At 46.1% G+C, this 27206-nt stretch overlaps 2 protein-coding genes across 3 annotated transcripts in view; one reads left to right on the forward strand and one right to left on the reverse strand.

Annotated features, from left to right (window-relative positions):
• The first annotated feature begins 1861 nt into the window (after positions 1–1861).
• Positions 1862–7764, forward strand: GDF1 (growth differentiation factor 1). The gene is made up of 2 exons (XM_050934463.1): positions 1862–2153; positions 3919–7764. Exons 1-2 carry the CDS (start codon positions 1862–1864, stop codon positions 4752–4754), a joined length of 1128 nt encoding a protein of 375 aa, XP_050790420.1. The 3' UTR covers positions 4755–7764.
• Positions 7765–9342: 1578 nt separating this feature from the next.
• The window catches only part of UPF1 (UPF1 RNA helicase and ATPase), a 36062-nt gene continuing 18198 nt past the window's right edge, over positions 9343–27206 (reverse strand). The window contains exons 9-24 of one of the 2 annotated variants that reach the window (XM_050934455.1): positions 25040–25148; positions 23756–23915; positions 23485–23603; positions 23035–23199; positions 22640–22754; positions 21929–22072; positions 21225–21438; positions 20890–21007; positions 17451–17607; positions 16583–16725; positions 15068–15242; positions 13799–13880; positions 13242–13403; positions 12580–12797; positions 11883–12005; positions 9343–11775 (exon numbers count right to left, since the gene is read on the reverse strand). In XM_050934455.1, coding sequence (XP_050790412.1) covers positions 11886–12005; positions 12580–12797; positions 13242–13403; positions 13799–13880; positions 15068–15242; positions 16583–16725; positions 17451–17607; positions 20890–21007; positions 21225–21438; positions 21929–22072; positions 22640–22754; positions 23035–23199; positions 23485–23603; positions 23756–23915; positions 25040–25148 — 2201 coding nt within the window. In that variant the 3' untranslated portion in view covers positions 9343–11775; positions 11883–11885. Of the gene's footprint in view, positions 11776–11882; positions 12006–12579; positions 12798–13241; positions 13404–13798; positions 13881–15067; positions 15243–16582; positions 16726–17450; positions 17608–20889; positions 21008–21224; positions 21439–21928; positions 22073–22639; positions 22755–23034; positions 23200–23484; positions 23604–23755; positions 23916–25039; positions 25158–27206 lie in introns of both variants that reach the window. The other variant, XM_050934454.1, reaches the window with a different exon arrangement.

A 27206-nucleotide genomic window follows, 5' to 3' on the forward strand; every position in this document is an offset into this window, starting at 1 on the left:
GGGAAACAAATCCTACAGGGCCTGATCCTGCTCTCATGACTTGCAGTGTAAATCAGCAGTGACTCCACAGATGGTGGCTAACCCGCAGGTGTGGTGCATTTGGTAACTTGGAGTTTAATGGTAGCTTGTGCTTTAAAACCAGCTGGCTGCTCTAGTGCCAGTTAGGAGCTGCAACTGTGCTAGCCGCGCGGTGAGTCAGGGTTGACTACTGACGCGTGGCTGACCCAGCTGCTGGGGCAGGCCTGGGCAACATGAGGGAAGTGCTGCAGGGTTCTCTGGCAGGTTTCCTAGGGCTTCGTGTCCTGCTCTGGACAGATGGGTTGAAGAGTCAGAACAGAGGCAGCTGCAGCAGGACCACTTGAGTGCTGTTTAACTGGCCTGATGCCCTTCGGGATCCCCGGGCCAAGCCACCCTGGCCTGGCGCTGTGTGTTGTCAGTTACCCCTGTGCAAAAGTGGCTGCTGGCTCAGAACTCTCCCCTTCTGCCGCCAGCATGCCCACTTCGCAGGGGGTGAGTGACAACCCGAGGGACTGGGCAGGGCAAGGCCAGGGTGGGGTGTTGAGTCTGCAGCCTGCTTAAATGTTTAGTTGGGTTAAACAACAGACTCCACTAATGCAGGCGTGGCCAAAGCACAGCCTGGGAACTGCAGCCCCCAGCTTGCAGTGCTCCATCTCTGAGCGGCCAGGCGTCTGGGCTCGTGGAACGCAGCAAGCGATGGGTTGTTCCCTGCGCTGCAGTTGGAAATGGCAGAGGCAGCTGGATGGGTTATTTTCCTTTTATAATTTAATTCCCCTGCTCCACTGATTGGCCTCCAGTGCACAGGAGGCTGCTTCCCAGGGTGCTCCAGGGCAGGGCTGGCACAGGATGAGCAGCTTTTATGCTAGGTACCTGATATCTCTTTTGCTCTGCAGGGAACCACTTGACAAGGTTGTTGTGGAAGTTAACAGCCCATCAGGCTGGATGGCAGGGCTGGGGGAGCGTCAGACAGTCAGGAGGTGCCGTTGAGGGAGAGAGGATGTGGGCCTCTGATCACTGCAGAATTGTTGATCTCAAGGGAGGAAACTTCACACGTCTCCTTCCCCAGGGCACCAGGCCAACACCTGGACAGGCTGGGTGCCTTGCAGTTGTGGGAGGAGGATGGTCCCATTCCTGTCTCCAGGGACGGTTTGCTGGTGGGCCCTGCAAAGAGGAGCTGGGGTGGGGGCTGTGTGTGCTGATGCCCAGGAAGGGCCAGGCTGGAAGTCCCCGGTGCAACCTGCCTGCCCTGGGCACAGCTCTGGCCTAGCTGGGGTCTGAGCATGGGCCCCTGTGAGCACCTGGCCGGCTGGTTCCCGGGAAGCCCCTGCTGCTCTCTGGCCGCCTGCCCCGTGCAGCGGGCACAGTGCCCCCAACCCCTCCGCTTCACAGGCAGGGTCCCTGGGCGTGGGCCACTCTCCCTTCTCAGCGCCTGGCACACAAGGCCCCGCACGCGGTGGGCTTCAGCCAGCACAGGGCCTTGAGGTGGCTTCACGCTGCAGCCTGAGCTGCAAACCCCCCATCCCCTCCCCAGCCTAGGGGCAGCCCCGTCCCACACTCAGCCCCTCTCCCCGGGGTGCAGGGCAGCACATCCCCTGCCTGGCCCGGCCGGGCGGGGTGCAGCCGAGGGGAGGTGGTGCCAGGCAGCCCCCCCGGGAGTTTAGCAGCAGCTGGAGGCTGCACCAGGCGAAGCCCCCGCCCCCCTGACGCCAAAGGGTTAACGGGTCGTTCCCCCTCCCTGCCCAGTCCGCGCTGCTCATTGCGCCCTCGCCGGAGCAAAGCGCCTCTCGCGCGGCCAACACGCGCCCGGCGGCTCCGGGCTCCGCTTTGTCTGCCCGGCCCGGCCATGGGCCCGGCCCCATCGCTGGCCAGAGCCCGGCTCGCGTGCAGCCTCCTCTGGGCGCTGCTGGGCGCGGCGCTGGGCGCGGCTGGGAGCAGGCAGGAGACTTCGCTTGGCCAAGCCCTGGGCCTGAGCGCCAAGCCCGGCCCCGCGGCGCCGGCCCCGGTGCCCTCCGTGCTGTGGCGGATCTTCCAGCGGCGGCAGCTGCAGCCCCCCGGGGCCAGCGCGCCGGACCGCGCCTGCCGGGTGGAGGAATTGAACGTGCCTGGGAACATCATCCGCGTCTTGGCTGACCAAGGTACAGAGACCCGGGGGTCCCTCGGGGCCTGGGGCAGGGCTGGGGGCCAGCCCGTCCGGCGCGTCCCCCCGCTTCCTAACCCCGGCTGGGAGCCTTTGCATCAGGCCTCGTGGCGTGTGCTGGAGGGAGGCGGCGGGGTCCTGTGGTTGTAGCAAAGGGCTGGGAGGGACTGGGCAAGCTCAGGCAGGTCACTGCTCTGTGCCTCAGTTTCCCCAGCCGTGCCATGGCAGATAGTCTCTCCAGGGTGAGGTGACTAGGGATGTTTGTGAGACACGTTGGGATCCTGCAGGACAGTGTGGGGCTGAGTTGTTATTGTACCTCCAGCCTCGCCGCCTCCTCTGACATCCTGGGAGGGACTTTTTCTGTGACTGGTGCTTAGCTGAGGACACCACCAGGGCAGAAGACGCTGGGGATGTGAGTTCAGTGCCCTGTAGTGCACTTCCCCGGAGCAGAGCCCTGGCCCTGTCTGACACCCACCCTTCAGTTCTGTAATACTCCTACACGGCAGGCCCTTGCTTTCCCAGAGGCAGCAGCCCTGTGCATGTTTTAAAGGAACTGGGGATAGTGGGGCTGGACTTAAGGTCCCTTAACTGGGTGTGATTAAGGCAGCTGCTGCGTCTCGGGTGGCTTAGCTCAGGTTTGCATTCATGTCTTCCACTTAGGGCAGAGAATGCAGAAAAGCTTGAACTCCCAGTGCCCTGGGCCCTGGCTCACTGACAAGGCCTGGCTGGTTTTCTCTTTGAGCCTGGCAGTGGCTGCAGGCCTGGCTCCCACCTCACCATTCAGTCCTTGTACCTTAGCTGGACGGGCAGCAGCTCCAGCTGATTCAGGCCTGGGCCTCTCCGGGCCTTTCCCAGTTGTTTGCTAGACCCCTAGGGTGCAGCCCCACTAGACTCGCTGCTTTAGTGATCTGCTGTTTCCAGCTGCAATCAGGGTCTGAGTCCAAAGGGCCCAGCAGGCCCTGGTAATCGTAGCACTGAAATGAGCAGTACATTCTGCGGCCCCTGCCGCGAAGGAGGCAGATATTATCCTCTCTCAGGTGAGGAAGCTGAAGCACAGAGAGGTTTAGTGACTCTCTGAGAATCAAACAGCGAGTGGCAGAGAACCCAGGAGTTCTGGCTCCCAGGTTTGTTCTTTAGCGACGAATTCAGACTACCCAGCCCTGTAGCTTATGCAGACCTTTGCCTCTGGTGCTGGCTCTGGCTTGTTTCTCTTGTACAGTCTGCCACTTTCTCTTAGCCAAGCAGCCTTCGCCCAGCAGCAGGAACACGACTCTGTTGTGGTGCAGCTTCCAGATGATGCCGGGCTAGTGGGAGCCTCGTGCCCCAGCAGTGACTGGCTGAGAGGGCAGCTGTATCTTTAAAATATTGAACCTGGTCCAGGCCCTGAACAGGGGCCCTGGGTGAGAGCAATGCCTGTATCATTGGGGAGGGGGCAGAGAAGCACACCCCTCAGCTCCCCGGGATGACCTCCTCCCTCCTCGCACTGATCAGAAAGTGGGAGAGACTCTTGTCGGACTCGTTCTGTTCCTCAGGAGAGCCCTGACTGCACTGGGAGAGTTGAGGGACAGCGTGCGGCTCCAGGCACAGGCTGAGGCAAGAATGTAGTTTATGGTCAAGGCGGGTATTGGGGAATTGGAGTTTGCCTGCTTCTCATCTGGGGAATGGGGAGTTCAGGTCAGGTCGCTACTGCTCTGAGCATCAGTGTGTGTGGGGAGGCCCTTCCTGCTCACCGAATGCCACCTCCTGTTTTCCTTCCCTCTCAGGCCACTTCATTCACAGTGGGGAGCCCAAGACCTTCCTGTGTCTGGAGAAACGTCTGTACTTTAATTTCTCTGTGTTGGAGGAGGGGGAGCAACTGACAATGGCTCAGCTGGAGATCAACTTCAGCCACAACTCCTATCACACTTCCAGTGGCGGGCAGGTCTTTGAGCTGCAGCTGTACCAAGCCCTGCAGATGTCTCTGCGGGGAATGGCCTCCCACATGTACAACCACAAGCTGCTGGTGGCACAATCCTTTGCACAGCTACACAAGTCCCTCCTCTTCAACCTGACCGAAGTGGCAAAGGGCTGGCGAACCCCCAGCAAGAACCTGGGCTTAATCCTGGAGATCTCTGTGGGCAGCAGGGACAGCGCCATGGCCTTGCCGCCCCGAAGGCTGCAGAACCTCTGTGCCAGCATCGACTCCTTCCTTGACACCTCGCTGTTGGTGGTGTCCCTCAATCAGAAGCAGTGCCAGGCCTCCAGGAAGAGGCGAAGTTCCTATTATACCCCAGTCACCCCAAGCAACCTCTGCAAACCAAGGCGGCTTTACATCAGCTTCAGTGACGTGGGCTGGGAGAACTGGATCATCGCGCCGCAGGGATACATGGCCAACTATTGCCTTGGGGAGTGTCCCTTCCCACTGACGGCAGAACTCAATAGCACCAACCACGCCATCCTCCAAACTATGGTGCACTCCCTTGACCCAGAAGGAACCCCCCAGCCCTGCTGCGTCCCAGTCAGGCTGTCCCCCATCTCTATCCTGTATTACGACAACCATGATAACGTGGTGCTGAGACACTACGAGGACATGGTGGTGGATGAGTGTGGCTGCAGGTAATGGAGCTGCTCATCGAGATGTGAAATGGGAATGGTCAGTGCCTGGAGTAACTGGGATTTTTGATGTAATAGGTCAAAATGTATTATGTCTCCTTTGTGTGGGTGGGTAGGGACCCTCTCTTCCATCCCTTGGTGCTGTTAATGGCAGAACTACCCCTTTGACACATTGTTGAAAAATGCAGCCTCAAGGGGGGAGCTCTTGACTTCTGGCATCAAGAGGATAATGCAGTTTGGGATTCTAATGTAATGCTGATTGGCTGGAGGCATCAGACTTCCAAACTCCCTGGAGCCTTGCTGGGAGCCTGGTGAAATCTAAGAGTGATAGTCTGAGCCTCCTCCCTCCCCCCCGTGTCCCCTAGTACTGAGCAGAGGATGTTGGCACCAGCTCCTTAGTCCCAGCACTCCTCTCCCTCTTTCACCTTCCTCAATTCAGACCTGGAGGCACTGGTGCGGTGCAGTACTGTATCCATCCCGTATGGCTGGAGCTGGTGCCCATGACACTGAAGAATGAATTCTGCTTGCCCTTCAGTGCCCCACAGCTAAGCTTGCCCACGCTTGCAGGAACAGTAGCATTGTCCACCCTTGCTCTAAGGAGCAGCACTGGATTCTCAGCTTCTTGAGCCAAGTGGCGTGAGCCTAGCATGGATTTTTTTCCCCCCAGAACAGGAAGACAGTGACTAAATTCTGCCCTCTTTCCAGTGAGTGAAGAAATGACCAGGGCTTCAGTTTGACTGAGTTCTTTCTCCTCCACTGGGCTGTACTTCAACTAAAATATCACCTGGGCCTGATACCACATTGCTCTTGAAAGGGCATTACTGCTACCAGCTGTTAGATGTCAGGACAGTGGGGCATGGGGAATTGAAGTGAAGTGTTTTCAGACTGAGAGCTCCTAGCAATGTAAACACGCCTTTTTGTGGTGAAGAGGTTGCCTAAGAGCTCAGGCTCTGGCTTTTGAGTAAGGCAAGAATCCTGGCTTGGGAAATTTGGCCTAAATTTGTTTTTTTAAGGGGCCATCAATTTTGGGTGTCCATCTTGATTGAGGGATGCTGAGCACTCACCAATCCCACTGACTCATTGCAGGGGGGAAAAATTCAAGCAGCCAAAGTATTTCAAAACAACTTAAAGACAATTCATTGATTCTTGAAAAGTGTTACGTTACCCATTGAGTGTGAATCCAGTCTACGGCGGGCAAGCAGGCAGATGGCTGCAGAAAGCAGTAGAAAGATGAATAGACAAAAGTCTCCTTTTAAAATGTGTTTTCACCTTGATTATTGTCAGAGTTCTCTAGTAATAGGGAAAGAAAAATATTCCCCTCCTCCTAATAATTGTATCTTTCATAAGTCACATTGCACTAGCTGAGCAGCCAATGCCTAAACAACATCCTAGTGAATAAAGGGGGGTGGGGGGAAGAGAGGGGTAAAGCAGTGGCTTGCGCAGTTATTTAATGCACTAGCCTGGCCCCCGTGGAGCTCTGAGGACTTGGCTCAGTGAAAGTCTCATTTTAGCCTGACTCCAGTTGACTCCGTACGAGTTTAACACTGTTTGTAGCAGGAACTAGGACTGCTTAGTCCTGTCCTTATTGCACTGTTTAGACAGATTACGTATGTTAAGGCATCAGGGCTATGTCCAATGGATCTGATGGACCAGCCATGGCATATCAAGTTTGCTGTATTCAAGTCAGTGGGGTGAGGACCCTCTCCCTCTTCAACACCTCCAATGACAGGTACAAGATGAAAACCAGGAAAAGGGATGACTTCTAAGTACAGAATTTCACAGGGCTCCTTCATAGCAGCAATGCTCAGCCTGAAGGCCAGAGGAGCAGGGGCAGTTGAAGTTTGAGTAGGTCTCCCCCTGCACGACTATGCACAGAGTGCAAGCCAGCCCTGTTCTGAAAGTAATCAGTTTATTAGCTAGTGCCGGGGGCTAGGTGGCTGAGGGATGGCCTGTTTTCTTCAAAGTGGGACTTATGTTAAAATGAGATTGGGGGGTGGGGGGGGGTGTTTGAAGTCTTAAAGTAGCCATGCTTGAAGCATGGGCAAGGTTGCCAGCTCATTCCTGTCTTTAAAGTCATGCCACTGAGGTGCTGCACTTGTTAAAAGTAAATCAACCACAGCTGCTCAACTGAAGCTCTGAGTCATGTGACTTGAGTAATCCCCACTTTCCTCCCCTTCCAGCTGAAAACTTCTGGGGAAGTGCTAAACTCTCCCCCTTGCACTGAAGTGTTTCAGTGACTGAATTTTAGACAAGTTATCACAACAGAACCCTCCCCATCCCCCACCCTTCCCAAGGCACCAAGCACTGAACCTCCCCCTCTTCTGCTGTAGCTAAAACAGTGTAGCAGTTGTGAGCTACAGGCACAGGGCCCTACACGTTAGATCTGTGCATGGTGGCAACCTCTATGGGTGCATGTCAAACTGGAGCACAAAGTGAAGTTTTGCTTTTCAGTGACAAATACAGGACAATTATTTTAATCAGTTTGGGGGGGGGGTTGGGGGGGAGACAAGGAGCAAGGAATCTGAATTAGACTTGAAACTGTTTTTTAAATGTCAGTCAGATTGAAATTAGTGGAGACTTGGTTTTTTGTATCTACCTTGTAATGTGTCTATTAAAGGTTTCACTAAGTATTAACAGGAAAGACCTTTGTCCCTGTGGAGAAACAAAAAGGTTTATCCTTATTTTAATTAATTTGCACAGACAATGTACTTCCCCTACCTTACATAATGAATGTGTTGTGCTACTGGATACACCCAAATCTTTGTTGAACAGGAGCAAGTAAGGCTGAGTACTTTAAGGCTACCACAGTTCCACACAGGTGACCTGCTGTTATGCACTAACATTTTCAGGTACCCTCTGCACCGCCATTTATAAAGGAATTAGATGCTAGTCAGATTAGTGACTATGGTTTATAAGATCAATTACTCAAGTTTAATATTTTATAAACTCCAGTGGCTAGCCCCATCTTAAAGAAGTCAGTCAATTGCTTCTGAAAAAAAACTAGAAAGTAACAGTGACAAGCTCAAAACTCTGATCTGCTAATGTTTTTCCTTTTTAAATACTTACCCTTACCTCTTAATGTGCAGTGTATTTCCTGGAATTAAACAAACTTGAATTTCTATGAGAAGAAGAATTCTAGTTTTTGTTATACTGAGTGTCCACAGCAGATCCAGGAACTCAAAGCTCAGTTCATTTGGGTCACATTTGTGAGGGAGGCTTTTGCTTTCTATCTAAATCTCCACTTGCATTTACCAAAGCACAAAGATGACTGACTAATGGGCTCTGTCCTATCCACTGGGCAGTCCAAACAATTAAGAGGATTCTCACACTAGCAGGGAAAGACAGCTATAACCATGGGAAATACTTCGTGGATCACAATGGACACATGAAATAGCTACTTTAGTGATCACAGCCCCTGTGAAGTGATGTCAGTGCACTAACACTAACAACTGGGTTTGTTTAGTTTGGAAAAGAGAAGACTGAGAGGGGACATGATAGCAGTTTTCAGGTATCTAAAAGGGTGTCACCAGGAGGAGGGAGAAAACTTGTTCACCTTCCCCTCCAAGGATAGAACAAGAAGCAATGGGCTTAAACTGCAGCAAGGGAGGTTTATGTTGGACATTAGGAAAAAGTTCCTAACTGTCAGGATGGTTAAACACTGGAATAGATTGCCTAGGGAGGCTGTGGAATCTCCATCTCTGGAGATATTTAAGAGTAGGTTAGATAAATGTCTATCAGGGATGGTCTAGACAGTATTTGGTCCTGCCATGAGGGCAAGGGACTGGACTCGATGACCACTCGAGGTCCCTTCCAGTCCTAGAGTCTATGAATCTATGAATCTAAAACATGAAACGTGCTCACAGCATCAGCAGCCTGCTATACTAAGCTGAGCTTGTGCTTCAGTCTGAAAGCAGTGTGACAAAGTTTACTGTATTTGTATCTTAAATAATGCTACTTTCAAATGCTTGACTGCTGTACCAAATGCAGTTGGTGGCGTGAATAGTTTAGATTGATAGGCCCAGTCTTAAGTCAGCATATGTGAGCTGAATTTTTTATTAAAAGGACTTGTTCAATTACTATGTTGTCTCAGATTTACCACCAGAGCCATGATCAGAGTAACTCGAAGGGGGGCAGATGAAAGCCTTAACAGGGTCTTGCCATTACTTCCAATGGTTTTTATGCAAGGAAGTCTTTATTCCTAGCCTGGAAGAAGTAAGCTCTTGCCATCAATATTAAAAAAAGATCAAGCTCCTCTAACATCCTTTCATAAAAAGGGGAACTGACTACTGCCATATAACCTCTATGTAACACCAATGCGTGGGCACAGACTGCCTCAGTGGGTTTCTAAACATTCCTACAGCATGCACATGCCTGGACAAGACCCAAAGGAGGGGATACAGGTGGAGTACTTACCTTTAACAAACTTTTCACAGTTCATTTGCTTATCCATGTATGCTATAAACACACCACACTTTTGTACTAGTATGTGTTAAACTGTAATAAACTTGAAGTTTATACAATCAAACACTGGGCCAAACTGTCACAGATATTGTTTTTAAAAGGTCCAAAATGATTACTGAAATATAGGCCCCAGCTTGAATGCAAGAGCTCTTTATTAATTTTTTTATTGATGACAAACAGGTTTAAAACATACAGACAAAATCAAAAAAAGAGTAACAGTGCTAGCACTGATGTCTGTGGATTTATAAAACTCAGAGTAACTGCTACAAAGGAAAAAAAACAGCACAAAGCAGAGGCAAGCATTCCACCCAGTGAAATAAAGGGGTTGGGGGCAGGGGGAAAAGGGGTTACATTACTCAATGGATTGCATTGCACAAAGAGTTACAGCGTAAACCTATCAAATCTCTATGCAACTACGCAGCCTACCCAGAAGGAAAAAAATTAAAAATGTTAATAAATAAAATAGTCCCTCTTACATGAAGGAAGGTGGCCTGTGTCTCCATTCTTTGCACACTGTAGAAGTCTAAACGCTGGAGGCTTTTTATAAACAAGAATGGTTTTTTGTTTCAGGAAGGTTTCTAATTTATTTTGCAGTTTATGGACAGTATAAACAAAAAGCAAATTCAGAACATCTGTTCTAAATTTCATGTGCACACTACTTACAAAACCTGTGGGTATACTATACTATACTGGGGATGGGGGGGGAAGACATAGAAAACTACAGCAAATACAAGTTATGAAAGCAGTTTGATAATCTATAGAAAGGACAGAATAATGCAAGTGGGTGTTTCCGAATTACAAGTGGGTTTTGTTATTTAGTTTAAGTACATTCATTGAGAGGGTTGTTTTCTGTTGGTGTTTTTGTTGGTTTTTTTTAGTTCCTCAAAAAAAAAAAAAGACTAGAAACACTTGGAGCCCTTTGATTATAAAGCTAGCTTATTTCATAAAAATTAAAAAACATCTAGTCTACTAATTAATTCTCACACTACTGATTTTTAGCCAATTAGGAGGTAGAGGTTATTCTAATTTAGAGATCTGATAAAAATGGGTTAGTAGGAATTTAAGTTCTCTGTGCTGTTTCTAGAAAGGTTTAGACAAATAAAATGCTCCCAGTGTTCCCACTTGACTTGTTTAGGACACAGATACAACTTAGAAACTGGATGGCTTATTTATGTGCTGTTTTCAGTTTGACTTCCAACTACTTCTCAAGCTAGCACTGATGCCACAGCCACGTTCACGACCTGAAATGCAGTCTCCAGGGTTGTTTTTAACTTCAACACCTGAATCATTCAGGTAGCTGCATTAAATCACTGAAGAAGCCACACAAAAGCCTAGTCCATTGTCTCTAATTATACCCATCTATCAGAGGCCACCTTCCAACAACTGCCTGCTTTTTCCATTTATTTTTTTCCAACCTGCTTCAATATCATTATAGAGTCTTTACTTCAAAACCAATATAATCCCCAGTTTCCACTACTTCCTCCCAGCATCAGTGGGACTGAATAAAGCAGGCCTCCTAGCGTCTTCTCCTCCAGGGCCGAAGGGCACAGGCACCCATCCCCTTTTAAGCGCACAGTTCATCTTACAGAAAGGCTTGTTTTCATAGAGTAGAGTCCAGACAGTAGCCAATTAAAGCATACAGAAAACACTTTGAAACCCTCCTCCTGCTTGAGCATGCAGGCTCCTTTCACTCCTAACTGCTATCCATTGTAGGAAGAAGAGGCTGATTGCTGCAACTTTAAATCACACTGAAAGTTCTCAAGGTTGGTGCTCTAATTTAGATTTAAATTTTTTTTGTAAGCTTCTCAGAACAAGGATCTCCCAGGTCCACTACTAAGAATTCAGAGACACTTCTACGAATTCAGTGCTCCTTTGAAAGAATCTCTTTAAAACCACCTTGTCACGAAATACCTGTTCAGAATGGGGGCGACATGATGACACTAGAATTTCAGAGCCAGTTTTGGACAACAAAACCTGCATCTCAGCGTTGAACAGTCACCATGTTCTGGTTGGTTTTCTGCTTGGCTTACTGTCACTTTTCGGCAGGATCTTTCCTCTTTAGATACTCTGCTTTTAAAACGTCAACACTTACTGCTAAAATCTAGTACCTTTTCAAATGAGAACAACTCTGAGATGAGGGTTTTCCTCTCCCCTCCTGCTCTGAAAAGTGATGCCCTGCTCGCAAAGAGAAGTATGGAATGAAGTGAAACCTGCTTAAGGCCCTCCTCTCAAGCTTGGTTGACTGGGGGAGCAGGGACTCGCCCTGATAGAATGAGTGGTCAGCTGAGTTGCCTTCCCAGTGAGGCGCCAGTCAGTCCTTTGGTGCTCTCTCTCCTCTCCGGTCAGTCTCCTTGTCTCAGTGAGCTAGCAGTGGGCTCTCTCGCGCGCTCCTTTCTCTCTCCTCTCCGTTGGTTGGTTTCTCTTTCTTTCTCCTGTTGCTCTCACACAGTGGTGCTTCAGTTTTAGCAGTGGAAAACAGGTATCCATTTTATTTTATTTTTTTTATTACCCAGAATAAAATGCTGATGGAACTAAGCTCCACACAAGCTTAGCTCTTCTTCCTCAACCTAAAGAAAGGAAAGGACAACAAAATTCACATTAACCATTTCCCCACTGCCATGTGGGCTAGAGGTTGCTTCGAGTAAAGAAACAGAACTGAATCGAAGTGCCTTACACTCTAATACTGTGACAGTCCTGTCACTCCACCATGTTGATATGCACGTTCACCCTGGTAAGTAGAGTCCTGTGACAGCGCCACATCAATCTGAGATTTAAACTCATCACCAAGGTAACTGTCCTGAAATGAGAGAGTTGTTCTGTTAAGCTCCCAAAGCTTTTGTAGTATTAGGGTCTCAAGAGCATATGCTGCATTAGGTAGCAAATGGGATTGTGGCTGCCATGTAACCAATTTTTCCTTCAGACTAACTCCCCTTAATCAACCCCTTTGCTGCTGAATTTCTACAGTGATTTACCCAGTGTAGTTGCAAGTATTACTGAAATGCCCAGTATTTGCAATAATTGTTCTGTTAAGGGACTAGAATATGTTCCTCTTTAGGAATGGGTCTGATTTCAGGTTAGGGCCTACGATGAAGTGAAATGAATTTACCATGTAAAAATGAAGGGCAACATAGATGTACCTGAATACACGTGCACCAGAGAGTTTAGTGGATGTACCTCACAGGGAAATATCCTAATATTCAGACTGTGAATGTGCTGGGGAAGGGCAATGAAAGCTACTCCCAAATACTACACGATACACACACACACACACACACACACACACCCACCCCTCTTCCACGCACAGGACGCCTGGTGGAAGAAAGCCACTCTGTAGCCTAGGCAGTTTATAGATAGGATTATTACACTCTTACCTGTGACAATTCTGGCTGGGAGAGTCCTGGTTGGCTCATCTGTGATGGCTGACTCATGGAGATATAACCCTGAGTCAGTGGACCCTGGGAGAATGGCTGAGACACCACATCTTGACTCGCTTGACTGTTTGGAAGGTTTGACTGGCTAGTTCCAGGAATCCCAAAACGATTTTTCTGGCGCCCACCACGACTAGTCTTTCCTTTAGGTGTCCCACGTCCTGAAAAAGTTAGCCCCCACCAAGGGAGTGAAAATATTTTATATATGTAATGATTTTACATTTTGTTTCTAGTCAAATGTATACTGGTGGCTTAGCAAACTACACATTATACTTATTCAGGTAGCAACTATCTATGAATCTAAAGGTTTAGAGACAGTATAAAGTATACTGTTAGACCCTGACGGACAGGAAGTTTTCTTAGAGCCTGGCGGATAATCAGAAACTTTATATCATGTGAACCAATCCTTACAGCTGAGGAAGGCTAGACAATCTCCTCTGAAACCATCAACACTGCTTCAAGTTTACCCAAAAGAATTACCAGAAGCCATTGTAAAACACTCCCTCCACCTGGGCCTCAAAATGCCTCACTCCGTAGTGTCGCTGGGAGGGAGAGCCAAAGGTAACTAAGATAGTATTTTTGGTTTGTATTTAATGATTACATACCTGCGGCTGGTCCATTAGGCTGCCCAAAATATCCTGGTGGTGGCATTGGTGGCATCACAAGGTTGAAAGGGATAGGAATGTTCATAGCAGTGACGTGGCTGGGTCCAGCACTAATCATCCCAATCTGATCATGTGTTTGGAAGTACATGTTTGATGGGCGTCCTAGAAAAATTTAACAGCTTAATTAACAGCTCAGTGTTATTGTCTCTGGATGTTTTGTACTGTCAAAGCATTCCGTAGAGCAATCCACAGATCAGCAACAGTCAAATGGTTAAGTCAGGGTTTAGTTAAGTTATGAAATAGTTTACACTAAAGGTTAATTTGAGATTTCTGAAATGCCACGTTTGCACGGTGGTCCGTGCCACAATTAAATTTAGAAATCAGTTTTCATTTAAAATTTTGCCCAAAGCAGTTTAGTTTGTACATGGTGAGAAGCTGTTCTTTACTTGGGAGCTTTCAAGAGGAATCTTAGTTCAGCATCAAAAAGTAAAGAACCCACCTGATGACTACATGATTGGAAAGTCAATAAAGGAGTTCAGCTCCCACAGCTTTCTTACCTTGACTGCTCCGGTCATAGACTGATCCTGGAATAATAGCTTCACGTGCATCATACATGGCAGTAGTCATGAAACGGGCACCCTAAAAACGTTACATGAAGTTAGACAATACATCCTTACATTTAGAACCAATGTTGCAAACTGAAAAGCATTGCAACTTTACTCTAAAGTTCTTCAGGGTAGGGACTGTGTTAGGTTCTACCTGTCAAAGTATCAAATACATTTCAGCTTTAGATATATGCATTAAAAAGATCCAAATCTGCCATTTAAACCAGTCATTTAGTTTATTTCCAGTTGGTATTTTAAGAGTTTTTAAATTTAAAATGTGCTGGAGTTTCATGACTGACTCCATTTCACAGTTCTCCTCTGCTCTGTTCCTTCTGACTTACGGTACCACCAGAACCCAATGACAAGTTATTTGTATTTACTGCCACTGATCTATATTTAGCTGAAGATACACCTCTACCCTGATATAACGCGACCCGATATAACACGGATTCAGATACAATGTGGTAAAGCAGTGCTCGCGGGGGGGGGAGAGAGAACGGGACACACCTGTGGATCTAAGCAAGTTCAACATAACACGGTTTCACCTATAACGTGGTACGATTTTTTGGCTCCCGAGGACAGCGTGATATCGAGGTAGAGGTGTAGTAGGACAAAAGCACATTAAAGCTTAATAAGTTTAGTCATATCTAGGAAATCTGACATTCCTATAGGATGCTTAATCTCGAAAACTACTGCCTACATTTAAAACCCTACACAAGAAAGATAAGGTTACTACAAAAAGGCTTCTCATCCCTGGAAGCAGATCTGAGGAGGCAACCTGCTTGGTCACATCCCACCAGCTTAAAAAAAAAAAGAAAAACCAGACCCAGTAAGTGAGAGAATGAGCAAGCTCCCTCCCCCCACTGCTCTGCCTCTGGATCCCAGGGCAGCTTTCACCTTTCCCTCATCCCACGTAGGGCTCAGCTTCAGACCATAGGAAGTGGGGCTTCAAAACACTACAGAACCAGTCCTGCAGTATCCTGAAGCAGTGCTGGCCCTGTAAAAGCACTGTGCAGGCAAGAGACAGCAGGACAGTCACTACTGTCTCCTACAAAAGTCAGCCCCACCACCATTAGTTTCTCACTAGGATCAAAATCCCCACTGGCCACAAACTTGAGATAAAGTGGGTCTCAGGAAAATCTGACCATCTGATAGTCATGTTCCCCTTTCTCCCGTATACATTTTTCAAAAAGACAGACTAGTGTATTTGTAGTAACTTACTGGGTTGATGGTATTGACAAGTTTACGAGGCTTGCTGAACTGCATAAGGCTTTCTCGGAGATTGTTTAGTGGTCCCTCTACCAGTACCTTCTGCTCCTTGTAGTAGTTCAGCAGGTGATTCCAAAGTGGTTGTTTAGACAGAGCTTTTGGGTTCCCAACAATAATTACTCCATATCTATGGAATATCAGATAAGTCAGAAGTCAACTGTAAAGCTTATTTTTAAGAAATTCTACATTAATCAAGTTAACATGACATGACAAAATGCAGAATAATGTAGTAAAAGTTGCTCAAGTTGAGATACAGTCTCCCTCTATGTGGCTGTAGCTCTCACTATCCTTATTTGTATGAACTGCAAAGAGAATACAGTCCCGGCTCAAACTAAGGCCTCAGGTTCCTAGGCACACACCTGAGTGGCAGCTGAGAAGCAGGTTGTGTTAGTTTTATACCCTGCTTCCAGCTTTTCCCAAACCAGTGGGGCTCACAGAATCTTACTAGTGGTTGTTTCGTGCATACCACTCCCAAAAGATTGCCCTACAGGCCTAACAGATTACTTCTGCCTACAGCAGGAATTGTCAAGGAGAGAAAAATGAGAAGGAGCATGTGGGACTGCGGAATGTTTAAATATGCTGCTTTTGCTGTGCTGGTGAACATCTGTGCCTGCAATTAAACACTTACAGCCTTACATAAGGCCTCTAAAGGCTATGGTTTAGAAGAGGACAATGGAAGGCGATGCAGCCTCAGATTAACTAGCTCCTTTCATTAGATGCCTTGATCTATTGTAAAAACCCATTAAGGTGAAGCCAAGAGACATTGATCCTGTGGCCAATATTTATCACAAAAAGACTTTATTATGCCATACAATCCTTTGAGAAAGATTGCTGCAGTGATCTCATTATACCAGTAATAGAATGCTATATTGACTAGTTTAGCAAACAAACCTACTGTGTGCTTCAACCAGATTAGTTTACCCCCCAAAAAAACCTTTTAAAGTAAACCTGTGGTCATCAGTGAAACTGACAAAGCATTAATTTCACACTCCTCTACCCCTCAAGTGCCCCCCATGAGGCAAACTCTAGACCTATGCACAGGAGAAAAGAACCCAGAGAAACAGTTGCTGAGAGAGAGGCAGAGCAGTCCAGACACCCCAGCTTCTGCTGACTGTTGGAAAATGGGGAGAAAATGAAAGACATGGAACTCCCTTTCTGCTGCAGCAAATGGATGTGAGGAGGAAGGGGCATGCCTGCTTCAAGGTCGGACTCCTCCATCTACAAACAGATTATTTTCTGACAATCTGTAGTCACTTGACTGTTAAAGGTATATGGACTAATGTAGTTTCAGTTGGTATCAGAGGGTTTCTAGAGATGTGGGAATCATTTTAACATTCCTGTCAGCTTACTCAGATGGTTCTGGTCACTCTCACATTTTCAATAACAGTGTAATTTTTGTTGGGCAAGAGCTCATGTAAGTAATAAAAGTCTGCTACATCCATGCAGAGTATTATAATCATACAGCACCTTGCTCTGGTGAGAGCCACATTAAGACGTCTGGGATCATTTAAAAATCCAATTCCTTGGTGCTCGTTGGCTCTTACACAAGAAAGGATAATAAAGTCCTTCTCTCGTCCTTGGAAAGCATCAACACTTGCTATTTCCACTTCCTGCAAAGGAGAACCACCATGTAAACTATGTCCCATTTGAAGCCCAGTGCAAGGAAGAGAATGTGCTAAGGATCACTATTTTAAGGCATTTTGCCTGAACATCTCTACCCAACCCATCACTCTGCAAACAACACTGTTCTTGTGACATTAGTGGAATGATCGGATCAGTTAATGACTAAAAGTAGTTTAATTAAGGGAGAAAAAAGCATTCTTGGTTCTAGAACAAACAGCATAACCATAATGCACTGACATATAAAAGTTATCATTCAAGAGGCATGTTAACATTTGTACCAGAAAAATAAATTAGCCCCGCCGCTGCCAGACTGCCCTGTGGGCTCCCCACTATTTTGAAACACTGCTATTTTAAACAGTACTAATGGGTGTTGCAGCTCTCAAGCCATCATACTGGAAAATCCAGATAACTGACAGAGTAATTAGATTTGCTCCTGCCAGGAATATTCTACTAGCCTATTTCCACCAAGGTCATCCTTCAGTGGACGATATCGTCACAAAATGTTTTCAGCTTTACAAAAAAGGGCTTCTAGTGAGTATACAGCCTTGGTCTCATTGCAGCAATGAGCCCGAGTATAATAGTCGGTATATTACAGCCATTGCAGGAGAGCTGCTCTTTTGAAGTAAGCTGAAACTGGAATCTCAAAATATCTTGAAAGTGAAAAGAAGCCCAGAAATAAAGTCTACTATGAAACTGTACAAAGATTCCATACCTGATAGAGTTTTGTATGCAAGGAACCGCTGAACTGCATGTACTGTACCAGGTAAGAGCGCTGGCCCTCATAGGGAGTTATAATGCCAATCTGATCAGGTTTGGCACCAGCTTTCAATAACTTTGTAGTTATCTTCTCCACATTAGCAGCTTCCGTCCTAGAAGAGAGGTTTTTTGTTTTATTTTTGAAGTCACTAAACTAAATATATTGCAGAATTAAGTTAAATAAATAATAAGTTTAACTTGCTAAATACTTGTTGCAACTTATCGGGGTCTATAAAAAAATCAAGGCTTAATGCCTTTGTATGAAGGCTATTTTGAGTGGAAAGTATGTTCTTATGCTTGCATCACTCAACCAGTTTGACTGATTCAACTCAAGCTTTGCAGATGAGACCATACATGGAAAGAAAGCTTTTTTACTAAATTTCCTTTGAGCTAAAACTATCTGCACCTGAAAAAGGAAGAGGTTAAAATAGAAACGAACCTTCTCTTACATACAGTATTCCTTACCCAGCAAAGCTAAATACCTAGATGCCCTGGAATGACAAGTTGAAGTCTGTCTGTCTTCATCCTTCCAAAGCAGAGAATCTGTATACCTTACAGTTTATTGTGCAAATGTATTTTGGAGGAGATTTTAAAAACTGATCCTGTCTGCTATATGGACAGTAAAGATCCCATGGGCACTTATTTATTCATTTTTTTTTTTAAACACTACACAGTTCTTAACTAAACTTTGCTTTCTGCCTGCTGTTGTATCATTCGTCTGTAAGTTGGTTTCCTTCCTTGCTGCATTTCAGCAGTGATGTATAATATTGTGATGAAACGCACTATGAGAGAAACTGTATTAATACCATGGGCGTGAAGCAGCGACAAGCACTCCCAATAGTTGCATAAACACAGAAGTAAACTTCATGGGGGAGGTGTTAAAGGAGCAGGAGGGAGAGGGAGAAGCGGAAGGAGGAGGAGGGGAGAAGTGCCAGATTAAAGATATCCTCTTCTACTGTGTGTGTTTATTACTCAGACTCTTTGACCTATGTTATCAGACTGACACCTCCAAGAGAGAAGCCTTTTTTCTTCAGAAGCTAGTGTATATTGGGGTCCAATGCTTCCACACAGCAGGTGACTGGAATTTGCTGCTGCAGTAATCAATTCACACTGTCACAGATCTGTGCTTGATCTTGGCTTGCTTTTGAAAGTGAGACCATGTATCCACAGTGTTACACAGCATACAAGTAAACTTAAATGTACATACAATTATTTCAATCTCTGGTGTTAGCAGGACAACAAATCCTTCTCGCCTACTGATTTAAAACAGTACTTTGGAGTTCAAATATCTAGGACCAGGGCATTACTGTGTAACTCCATTTCATGACTTAGATTATCAGGGTTGGAAGGGACTTCAGGAGGTCATCTAGTCTAACCCCCTGCTCAAAGCAGGACCAGTCCTGACAGATTTTTGCCCCAGATCCCTAAATGGCCCCCTCAAGGATTGAACTCACAACCCTGGGTTTAGCAGGCTAATGCTCAACCCACTGAGCTATCCAAATTAATTTCTCATCTAAACGAGATGGAACTCTAACTTAGATGCTCGTTTATACATCTAAGAACTTGTTTGCCCCTCCATTGCCACAGTATCCAAGCACCTAGTTGTAGTTTAATTGTAGCTAAATTAGCCCCCATCATATTGTATGTATAACCCCAACTATACATACAGTATGATGGTGGATAATTTAGCTACAACTAATTAGGAAAGATCTTGGAGTCATCGTGGATAGTTCTCTGAAGACGTCCATGCAGTGTGCAGCAGCAATCAAAAAAGCAACAGGATGTTAAGAATCATTAAAAAGGGGACAGAGAATAAGAAGGAGAATATCTTATTGCCCTTATATAAATCCATGGTACGCCCACATCTTGAATACTGCGTACAGATGCGGTCTCCTCATCTCAAAAAAGATATGCTGGCATTAGAAAAAGTTCAGAAAAGGGCAACTAAAATGATTAGGGGTTTGAAACGGGTCCCATACGAGGAGAGATTAAAGAGGCTAGGACTCTTCAGCTTGGAAAAGAGGAGACTAAGGGGGGATATGACAGAGGTATATAAAATCATGAGTGGTGTGGAGAAAGTGAGTAAGGAAAAGTGATTTACTTGTTCCCATAATATAAGAACTAGGGGCCACCAAATGAAATTAATGGGCAGCAGGTTTAAAACAAATAAAAGGAAGTTCTCCTTCACACAGCACACAGTCAACCTGTGGAAGTCCTTGCCTGAGGAGCTTGTGAAGGCTAGGACCATAAAAGGGTTTAAAAGAGAACTAGATAAATTCATGGAGATTAAGTCCATTAATGGCGTTAGCCAGGATGGGTAAGGAATGGTGTCCCTAGCCTCCGTTTGTCAGAGGGTGGAGCTGGATGGCAGGAGAGAGATCACTTGATCATTACCTGTTAGGTTCACTCCCTCTGGGGCAGTGGTCCCCAACGTGGTGCCCACAGGCACCATGGCGGCCTCCAGGGAATTTATGTGTGCCCGCCTAGTGCCCAGCAGGGGAGAGAAGCTGCGGCCCTGCGCCTGCCGGGGACAGAGAACTCAGGCTGTGGGCACAGTGTTCTCTGTTCCCAGCAGGTGCGGGGCCTGCCTAGTGCCCCGCAGGGGAGAGAAGCTGCGTCCCCCTGTCTGCCAGGGACAGAGAGCTCCAGGGCTGCAGGCTGAGGGCGCTGGTGTTCTCAGTCCCCTGCAGGCACGGGACCCGCCTAGTGCCCAGCAGGGGAGAGAATCCGGGCCCCTGCGCCTGCTGGGGACAGAGTACTCCAGGGCTGCGGCGCCAGTGTTTTCTGTCCTCGCGGCTTCTCTCTTCTCTTTGGATTCATATATTATGTAATATTAAATTTTTTTTTGTATTATTATACAAATACAAAATAAGCCTTGAAAAATTGTTGGCGCCTGCCACACTCTTCTGAAAACATGAATGTGCTACTGGTCACAAAAACGTTGAAGACCACTGCTCTGGGGTACCTGGCATGGCCACTGTCAGCAGACAGGACACTGGGCTGGACAGACCTTTGGTCTGACCCCTTACGGCCATTCTTATGTTCTCACCTCCCAAATATTATAAATTTAGTGACAAAAGAGCCCTGCGATAGGAGAATTTTTCATTTTACAGATAGGGAACTGAGGCACAGAGATAAAGTGATTTGCCCATGGGTCACAGTCTGTTCCCGAGCTAGGAACTGAACCCCAGCCAGTCTCAAGTCCCTCTCTGGTGCCTTAGACACAAGGTCATCCATCATCCTTCCTCCGAATATTAGGGGATCATTAAGGCTCTAAATGTGAAGTCAGAGGGGAAAAATTCCTAAGCACTTAAGTCTAATTGATTTTCAATGGGACTTAGTCACTACTGAAATTCTTCCTCACTTATATAACATTAGTATTGAATTTTATTTACCTGTTTAAGTAAGAGGTGCCTGAACTGGCAATTTCTTCTTGACCCTGTGTCACATAGAAAAACATTGGCTTATCTGGCTGGGGCCATTGGAAATCAAATCCCTTTTTCACACGGTCCGCTGAGGAGGAAAAAAATATAAACCAAAACATTCACAATGCTCCTTTAGCATCATATACCTTAAATGCACTGAGCAACTATTAAAATTAGCTGCAGTCCAGGGTCAGTGACCCTTTTTCAACACATGCAGTTAAGACATTCTATATTAATGAATCCCTTATTCTGATTCAAAGTGGATTGCATGTAAGTCAACTTGTAGTGTGTCAATTGTATGTTACCTGCAGTAACACCATTCTGGAGTGACCCCTCATAGAAGATGTTGGATGGGAAAGCACTGAGAGCAGGGTGCATACGATACTGCACTTGCAGGCGAATTGGACGGATACCCAACACCACAAGCCTCTCAAAAAGGGACTGAGACAGGCCTGCCTTCGCGGCTTTTTTACACATCACGACAGGACCAAGCTGGCAGTGATCACCAACAAGGATCAGCTGTATACAAAAAAGAAAAAAAACATTCACCACTAACTACATAGTATAGACACCTTAGGCTCTCACGCAGATGTCCTAGCTGATGCAATACTAGAACAGACTGATTTCAAGTCAGACTGAATTTATAGCATATTACTCAGCACGAATGCTGATGAGTTTCATATATGCTTTATATCCAGTAACAAACAGGAGACCTTGTAGCACCTCAGAGTCATCCAGAGGTGAAGTCTCCAGTCAGACTTAACATGTCAATCACACTGAAACAAAGATCGCACTTTGGAAAGAAGACAATTTTATCGCTGTCACATAAAACAAGTTGTTTGGACCTGCAATAGAGAATTGTCTACCCAGAAAATGAGGAGTTTTCACTCCCATAGGAGCACAAACAGGAAAAACTGCTTCAATCATTTTCTGTGAATTGTAAAGTAGCAATTAGATCTGTTTGTATCTGTTTACGAGTTCCATTATTTTTTAGATCAGCCCTTCATACCTGTTTGGCTCCCAGAACAACTGGCACCATACACTCTGGCTCAGTAGCCTGTGTGCTTTCATCAATTAAAATGGAACGAAACTGCATTTTTGCAAGTCTTGGGTCACCTGCTCCCACACATGTGCAGCAAATAACATCTGCATTCTGATAAACAGACAAAAACATGTATTTCAGCACCAGCACTCTCAGTTACAAATTTCAGTTATGAAAGGACATGCTAGTAAATACTGACCAAGTTGTACATCAATAGATAATATTTTTATATGGAAAACATGCAAGTTTTTTTTAGTACTTCATTGGCAATTTTTAGATCAAGGCAGTGTTTAGAAGTGTCCAGAAGATCTGCTCTAGGAATTTTCTTTGGGGAAGTTCTATGGCCTGTGCTAGATAGATCAATCTAGATGATCACAATGGTCCCTTAAGGCCTTGAAATCTACAAATCTGAAAATTTCCAAGTGGTTTACAAATGATACACAGATCTCCACCTACCAGTGAAGTGTACCCACTTCAGGGTTGAAAAGAGGCAGCTATTTAAAGAGGGACATTACTTAATCACAGGTTGTAAACAAATTGTTATGCCTATATTACGAACACATGTAGATGGTTGTGACCCTGCTCCAAAGAACATACAGTTTTTAACATTTACTTATCCAACCTTCACTAGTCTGCAAAAAAATGACAAGTCCCAACAAAGAGAAAAGGAGTCTGTACCATAAGTAATTCACGCTCCGCTGTTCGTTTCAGCGCACGATAGCGTTTCTCATCAGCAGATGACAATTCTCCAGTTTCATCTTTCAGCTGCTGCAGTTTCTGAAGCTCAGGCATACTACACAGCAAAGGAATTTGTCAAAACAATCATGTTTTCTTCTTAAAATTCCAGTGTAAAACTCCTGATATTTGGGGTCTAGGGCTCCCTTGAGCAGAATGGCAGTTGTGCAGTGCACTTTGCTTTTTGACAGTCCACAAGGAACAACTGAACTCACATTATTTATTAAGTCATGGCTTACCCCAATCACTGCATTAAATAGAATGCATTTTGCCATTCTCACATGATAACCTACTGCAACACCAAGCCCCCAAGACATTTTTCTTGGACAACTTCTTACCTATCCATGTTTCTAATCTGGTTGTGCAATGCCAGGAAAGATACAGGAGAATCAATTGCTTCACGGCTTTTAGCACATAGACGAACAACTTTTAGCCCTGTCTGATGGATCTTCTCAGTGAGCTGATCCACAGCTATGTTACTTGGGGCACAAACTAACACAGGCCTTAAAAATTAAACAGAAGAAAAAACTGATGTCAACACAAGTGATGAGGAATTATAAAACTTTCCTAGAGGAAAAAAAAAACTAAATCAAGACAAGATCAGAATCATTCAAAATCTGAATATATCCTAAAGATAAGCTGTTCATTTTTTTTTGTATGTATTTTACGTATATACTTTAATAGCCATAGAATATAATTTCTATTTATCAATACAGAATAAGTGCTTAAGGTATCACACGGCTTCAACATATATAAAAATATTCAGTTATCAGTTAAAAATTTCTTACCCATTGCCCTGCCTAGCTAAATGGTAGACAATAGTGGCTGATGTCACAGTTTTTCCTGTACCAGGGGGACCTTGGATAAGGCTCAGAGGACGCTGCAAGACAGTCTTTACAGCATAAACCTGAAAAAAGTTTTGTTATTTTAGCATATCATTTGTACTTAAAGTAGGTAAGCATAGTTAGGTTATTATACATATTTTTTCACTCAAGTCTATAATCCTCGTATGTAAATCCTTTATGAAATTATGGCTGACAAGAGAAAAGATAGGATTACCTGAGAATGATTGAGGTCAGGAAGTCCTTGCGCTGTAAAACGCTTTGGCAGCTGACATTTAATAATCACATCTTCTACCTCATGACCTAACAATTTGTGGTAGATGTAGCCAGACACTGAAGTTTCATCCACGGCAAATGTTTTTAAAGCACTCTGCATTCTGCAAGTGAAAACACAGATCACAAAACATGAACTGAACATATTCATCCACAAACTTCTGTAATGCGGAGGTGAATTAGGTACAAGACACAACAAACTCAAAACCCCATTAGCTTAATAAGCAGGTTGGGGAGGAGACAAAACACTTTCAGCCTGGCAAACAGAGTTAGCCTTCCGTCATTCTGCAGGCAAACACTCAGCTCCCTATGTTCTTAGATACTATTCAAGTGCAAACAAATCATAGTGTGTTCCCAAAGGAGGAAAACTCCAAGGAAGGCAAACACCACTACAGATAGTCAAGATTACTTTCCACACACCCTGCAGGCTTTGAGGAAGAGTTGTGTTAAACAGATTTCTTTTGGAGCAGCCTCACATGGCTCACAGAACTCTGTAAATAAAAGACTGGAGACTTTAGTGTCCCAATGATTACTAACTTCAAAGACTGCAGTTCAGATTTCATTGCCATTTTCAGCTGTTAAGGTTTTAGAGACAAAACTGGATACTTATATGCTACTGAACTGTTACGTGATTTCACTGCAAAGCGAAGGTGTGTTTGTAGAATAGGCTAGCCGAAAGGAACCCTAGGTAGATACTCAGGTTGCTAGCCTGCACTAAAGCCGGTGACAACACATCTTCACTATTATTTTACCAGACCTACCTAGATTAAAGCTAGCATGGGTTTGCCTATTCATGCCACAAGCACACCTTCACTTGTAGTGAAGTCATATCCAAAATGGACTGAAGCTCTAGAGAATAACCAGAAAAGATAAAATTTGAGAAAAAGTGTGTGTCTTTCTTTTATGTTAATAATATTCATGATACAAATCAATGTGTATTCAGAATGAGGTACACAAATGAGGAGTTCAAAGATGCTTTTGAGATCAGATCAAGTTCTAAACAGAATATGGAGAAAGAAAACAATTATCTCTGAAGCAAAGGATCTATATACTCCCAATTTTGATATGTGCACATCATTTTCTCTCTGGAGGTAAATTTAATGAAACAGATACAGAAGTACTTCCTCCCCAGTAAAAATTCAAATCAAGCACTTTTTCCTGGATTTCAATTATGTCAAACACCTGCTGCACTCTAAACGGCTTTCTGAATGCCAGTAAATTTACGTACCTGTCAAATGAAGTGGACTTCCACACAAAATCCACTTGGAAGTTATGAGTAACCTCCACAGGTGCTCCAACACTGCTCCTCAACTCAATAGCGATCTCATCACCATAATCTGCAGAGCCTTGTTAAGTAGTAATTTATCTTATAAATTTGGAATTTATTTTTCCACTTTAAAAATATTGGAAAGTGGAAATGTAAGCAGATCCCTGGGCATCAGCTGGACAGTGATTAAAGCAGTTTAAAAGTTCATTTCCTTTCTCTCTCTTTTCCTGTCTACTGTCAACAGATCATCTCAGGTACTTCTATGGACCTCTATTATTGTCGTGTTTGAGCACTTCACAGCCTAATGTATTTATCCACACAACTCTCCTGTGAGGAAGGACTGTGCTACTACTCCATTGTACAGATGGGGAATTGAGGCACACAGAAAAGACGGTTACTTACCTTTGTAACTGTTGTTCTTCGAGATGTGTTGCTCACATCCATTCCAGTTAGGTGTGCGCGCCGCGCGTGCACGTTCGTCGGAAACTTTTTACCCTAGCAACTCCAGTGGGCCGGCAGGTCGCCCCCTGGAGTGGCGCCGCCATGGCGCCCAATATATATCCCTGCCGGCCCACCCGCTCCTCGGTTCCTTCTTGCCGGCTACTCCGACAGTGGGGAAGGAGGGCGGGTGTGGAATGGATGTGAGCAACACATCTCGAAGAACAACAGTTACAAAGGTAAGTAACCGTCTTTTCTTCTTCGAGTGATTGCTCACATCCATTCCAGTTAGGTGAATCCCAAGCCATACCTAGGCGGTGGGGTCGGAGCGAGAAGTCGCGGCATGGAGCACTGCAGATCCGAAGGCCGCGTCCTCTCTAGACTGCTGGACCAGGGCGTAGTGGGAAGCAAAGGTGTGGACCGATGACCAGGTCGCTGCCCGACAGATTTCCTGGATGGGCACACGGGCGAGGAAAGCCAGCGACGACGCCTGCGCCCTGGTAGAATGCGCAGTCACACGGCCCGTAGGGACATGGGCCAAGTCATAGCAGGTCCTGATGCAGGACGTTACCCAAGAGGATAACCTCTGGGAGGAGATAGGAAGCCCTTTCATGCGGTCCGCTACTGCCACGAAAAGCTGGGGGGATTTGCGGAAGGGCTTGGTCCTCTCCACGTAGAACGCGAGAGCCCTACGGACATCAAGCGAGTGGAGCTGCTGCTCCCTGCCTGAGGAGTGAGGTTTCGGGAAAAAAACCGGGAGGAATATCTCTTGGTTGACGTGGAAGGCTGAGACCACCTTGGGGAGAAAAGCAGGGTGTGGTCTCAGCTGCACCTTGTCCTTGTGGAAGACCGTATATGGGGGGTCTACCACAAGAGCCCGGAGTTCCGACACCCGTCTAGCTGAGGTGATAGCTACTAGAAAGGCCGTCTTCCAAGAGAGGTAAAGCAGGGAGCAAGTGGCTAACGGCTCAAAGGGGGGCCCCATGAGCCGGGACAACACCAGGTTAAGATCCCAGGTTGGAGCAGGGGGACGGACGTTAGGGTATAAACGTTCCAACCCCTTAAGGAATCTAGACACCGTCGGGTGAGAAAAAACAGAGCGACCATCCGCACCCGGATGAAAGGTGGAGATAGCTGCTAGGTGGACTCGCAACGACGATATGGCCAGACCTTGCCCTTTAAGGGACCAAATGTAGTCTAAGATATCGGCTACCGAAACTTCCATAGGGCGGAGATTTCTCTCCATGCACCAACAGGAGAAGCGCTTCCATTTGGCCAAATATGTCGCTCTTGTGGACGGCTTCCTGCTGCCCAAGAGCACCTCCCTCACCGGCGTGAACAGCGCAGCTCAGAGCCAGTCAGCCACGCAGGAGCCACGCTGCTAGGTGCAGCGACTGCAGGTCCGGGTGACAGAGGGTCCCGTGCTCCTGGGTAATCAGGTCCGGATGAAGGGGCAGGGGAACTGGGTCGGCTATAGTCAGGTCCAGCAGCATGGGGTACCAGTGCTGTCTGGGCCATGCCGGGGCTACCATGATCACGTGAGCCCTGTCCCTGCACACCTTCAGAAGGACCCTGTGGACCAAAGGGAATGGGGGAAACGCATAGTACAGGTGGGTCGACCACTGGATGAGGAAGGCATCCGCTATCGACCCGGGCTCCCTGCCCTGAAAGGAGCAGAACGCTTGGCACT

Source organism: Gopherus flavomarginatus, chromosome 24 (assembly GCF_025201925.1).
Source record: "Gopherus flavomarginatus isolate rGopFla2 chromosome 24, rGopFla2.mat.asm, whole genome shotgun sequence".
NCBI lineage: Eukaryota > Metazoa > Chordata > Testudines > Testudinidae > Gopherus > Gopherus flavomarginatus.

Bases quoted from the DNA above. Each gene is read 5' to 3' on its own strand.
- GDF1 (XM_050934463.1), top strand. From the start codon at position 1,862: ATGGGCCCGGCCCCATCGCTGGCCAGAGCCCGGCTCGCGTGCAGCCTC. The intron at 2,154-3,918 runs GTACAGAGACCC...CTTCCCTCTCAG, and splicing joins CCGCGTCTTGGCTGACCAAG to GCCACTTCATTCACAGTGGG.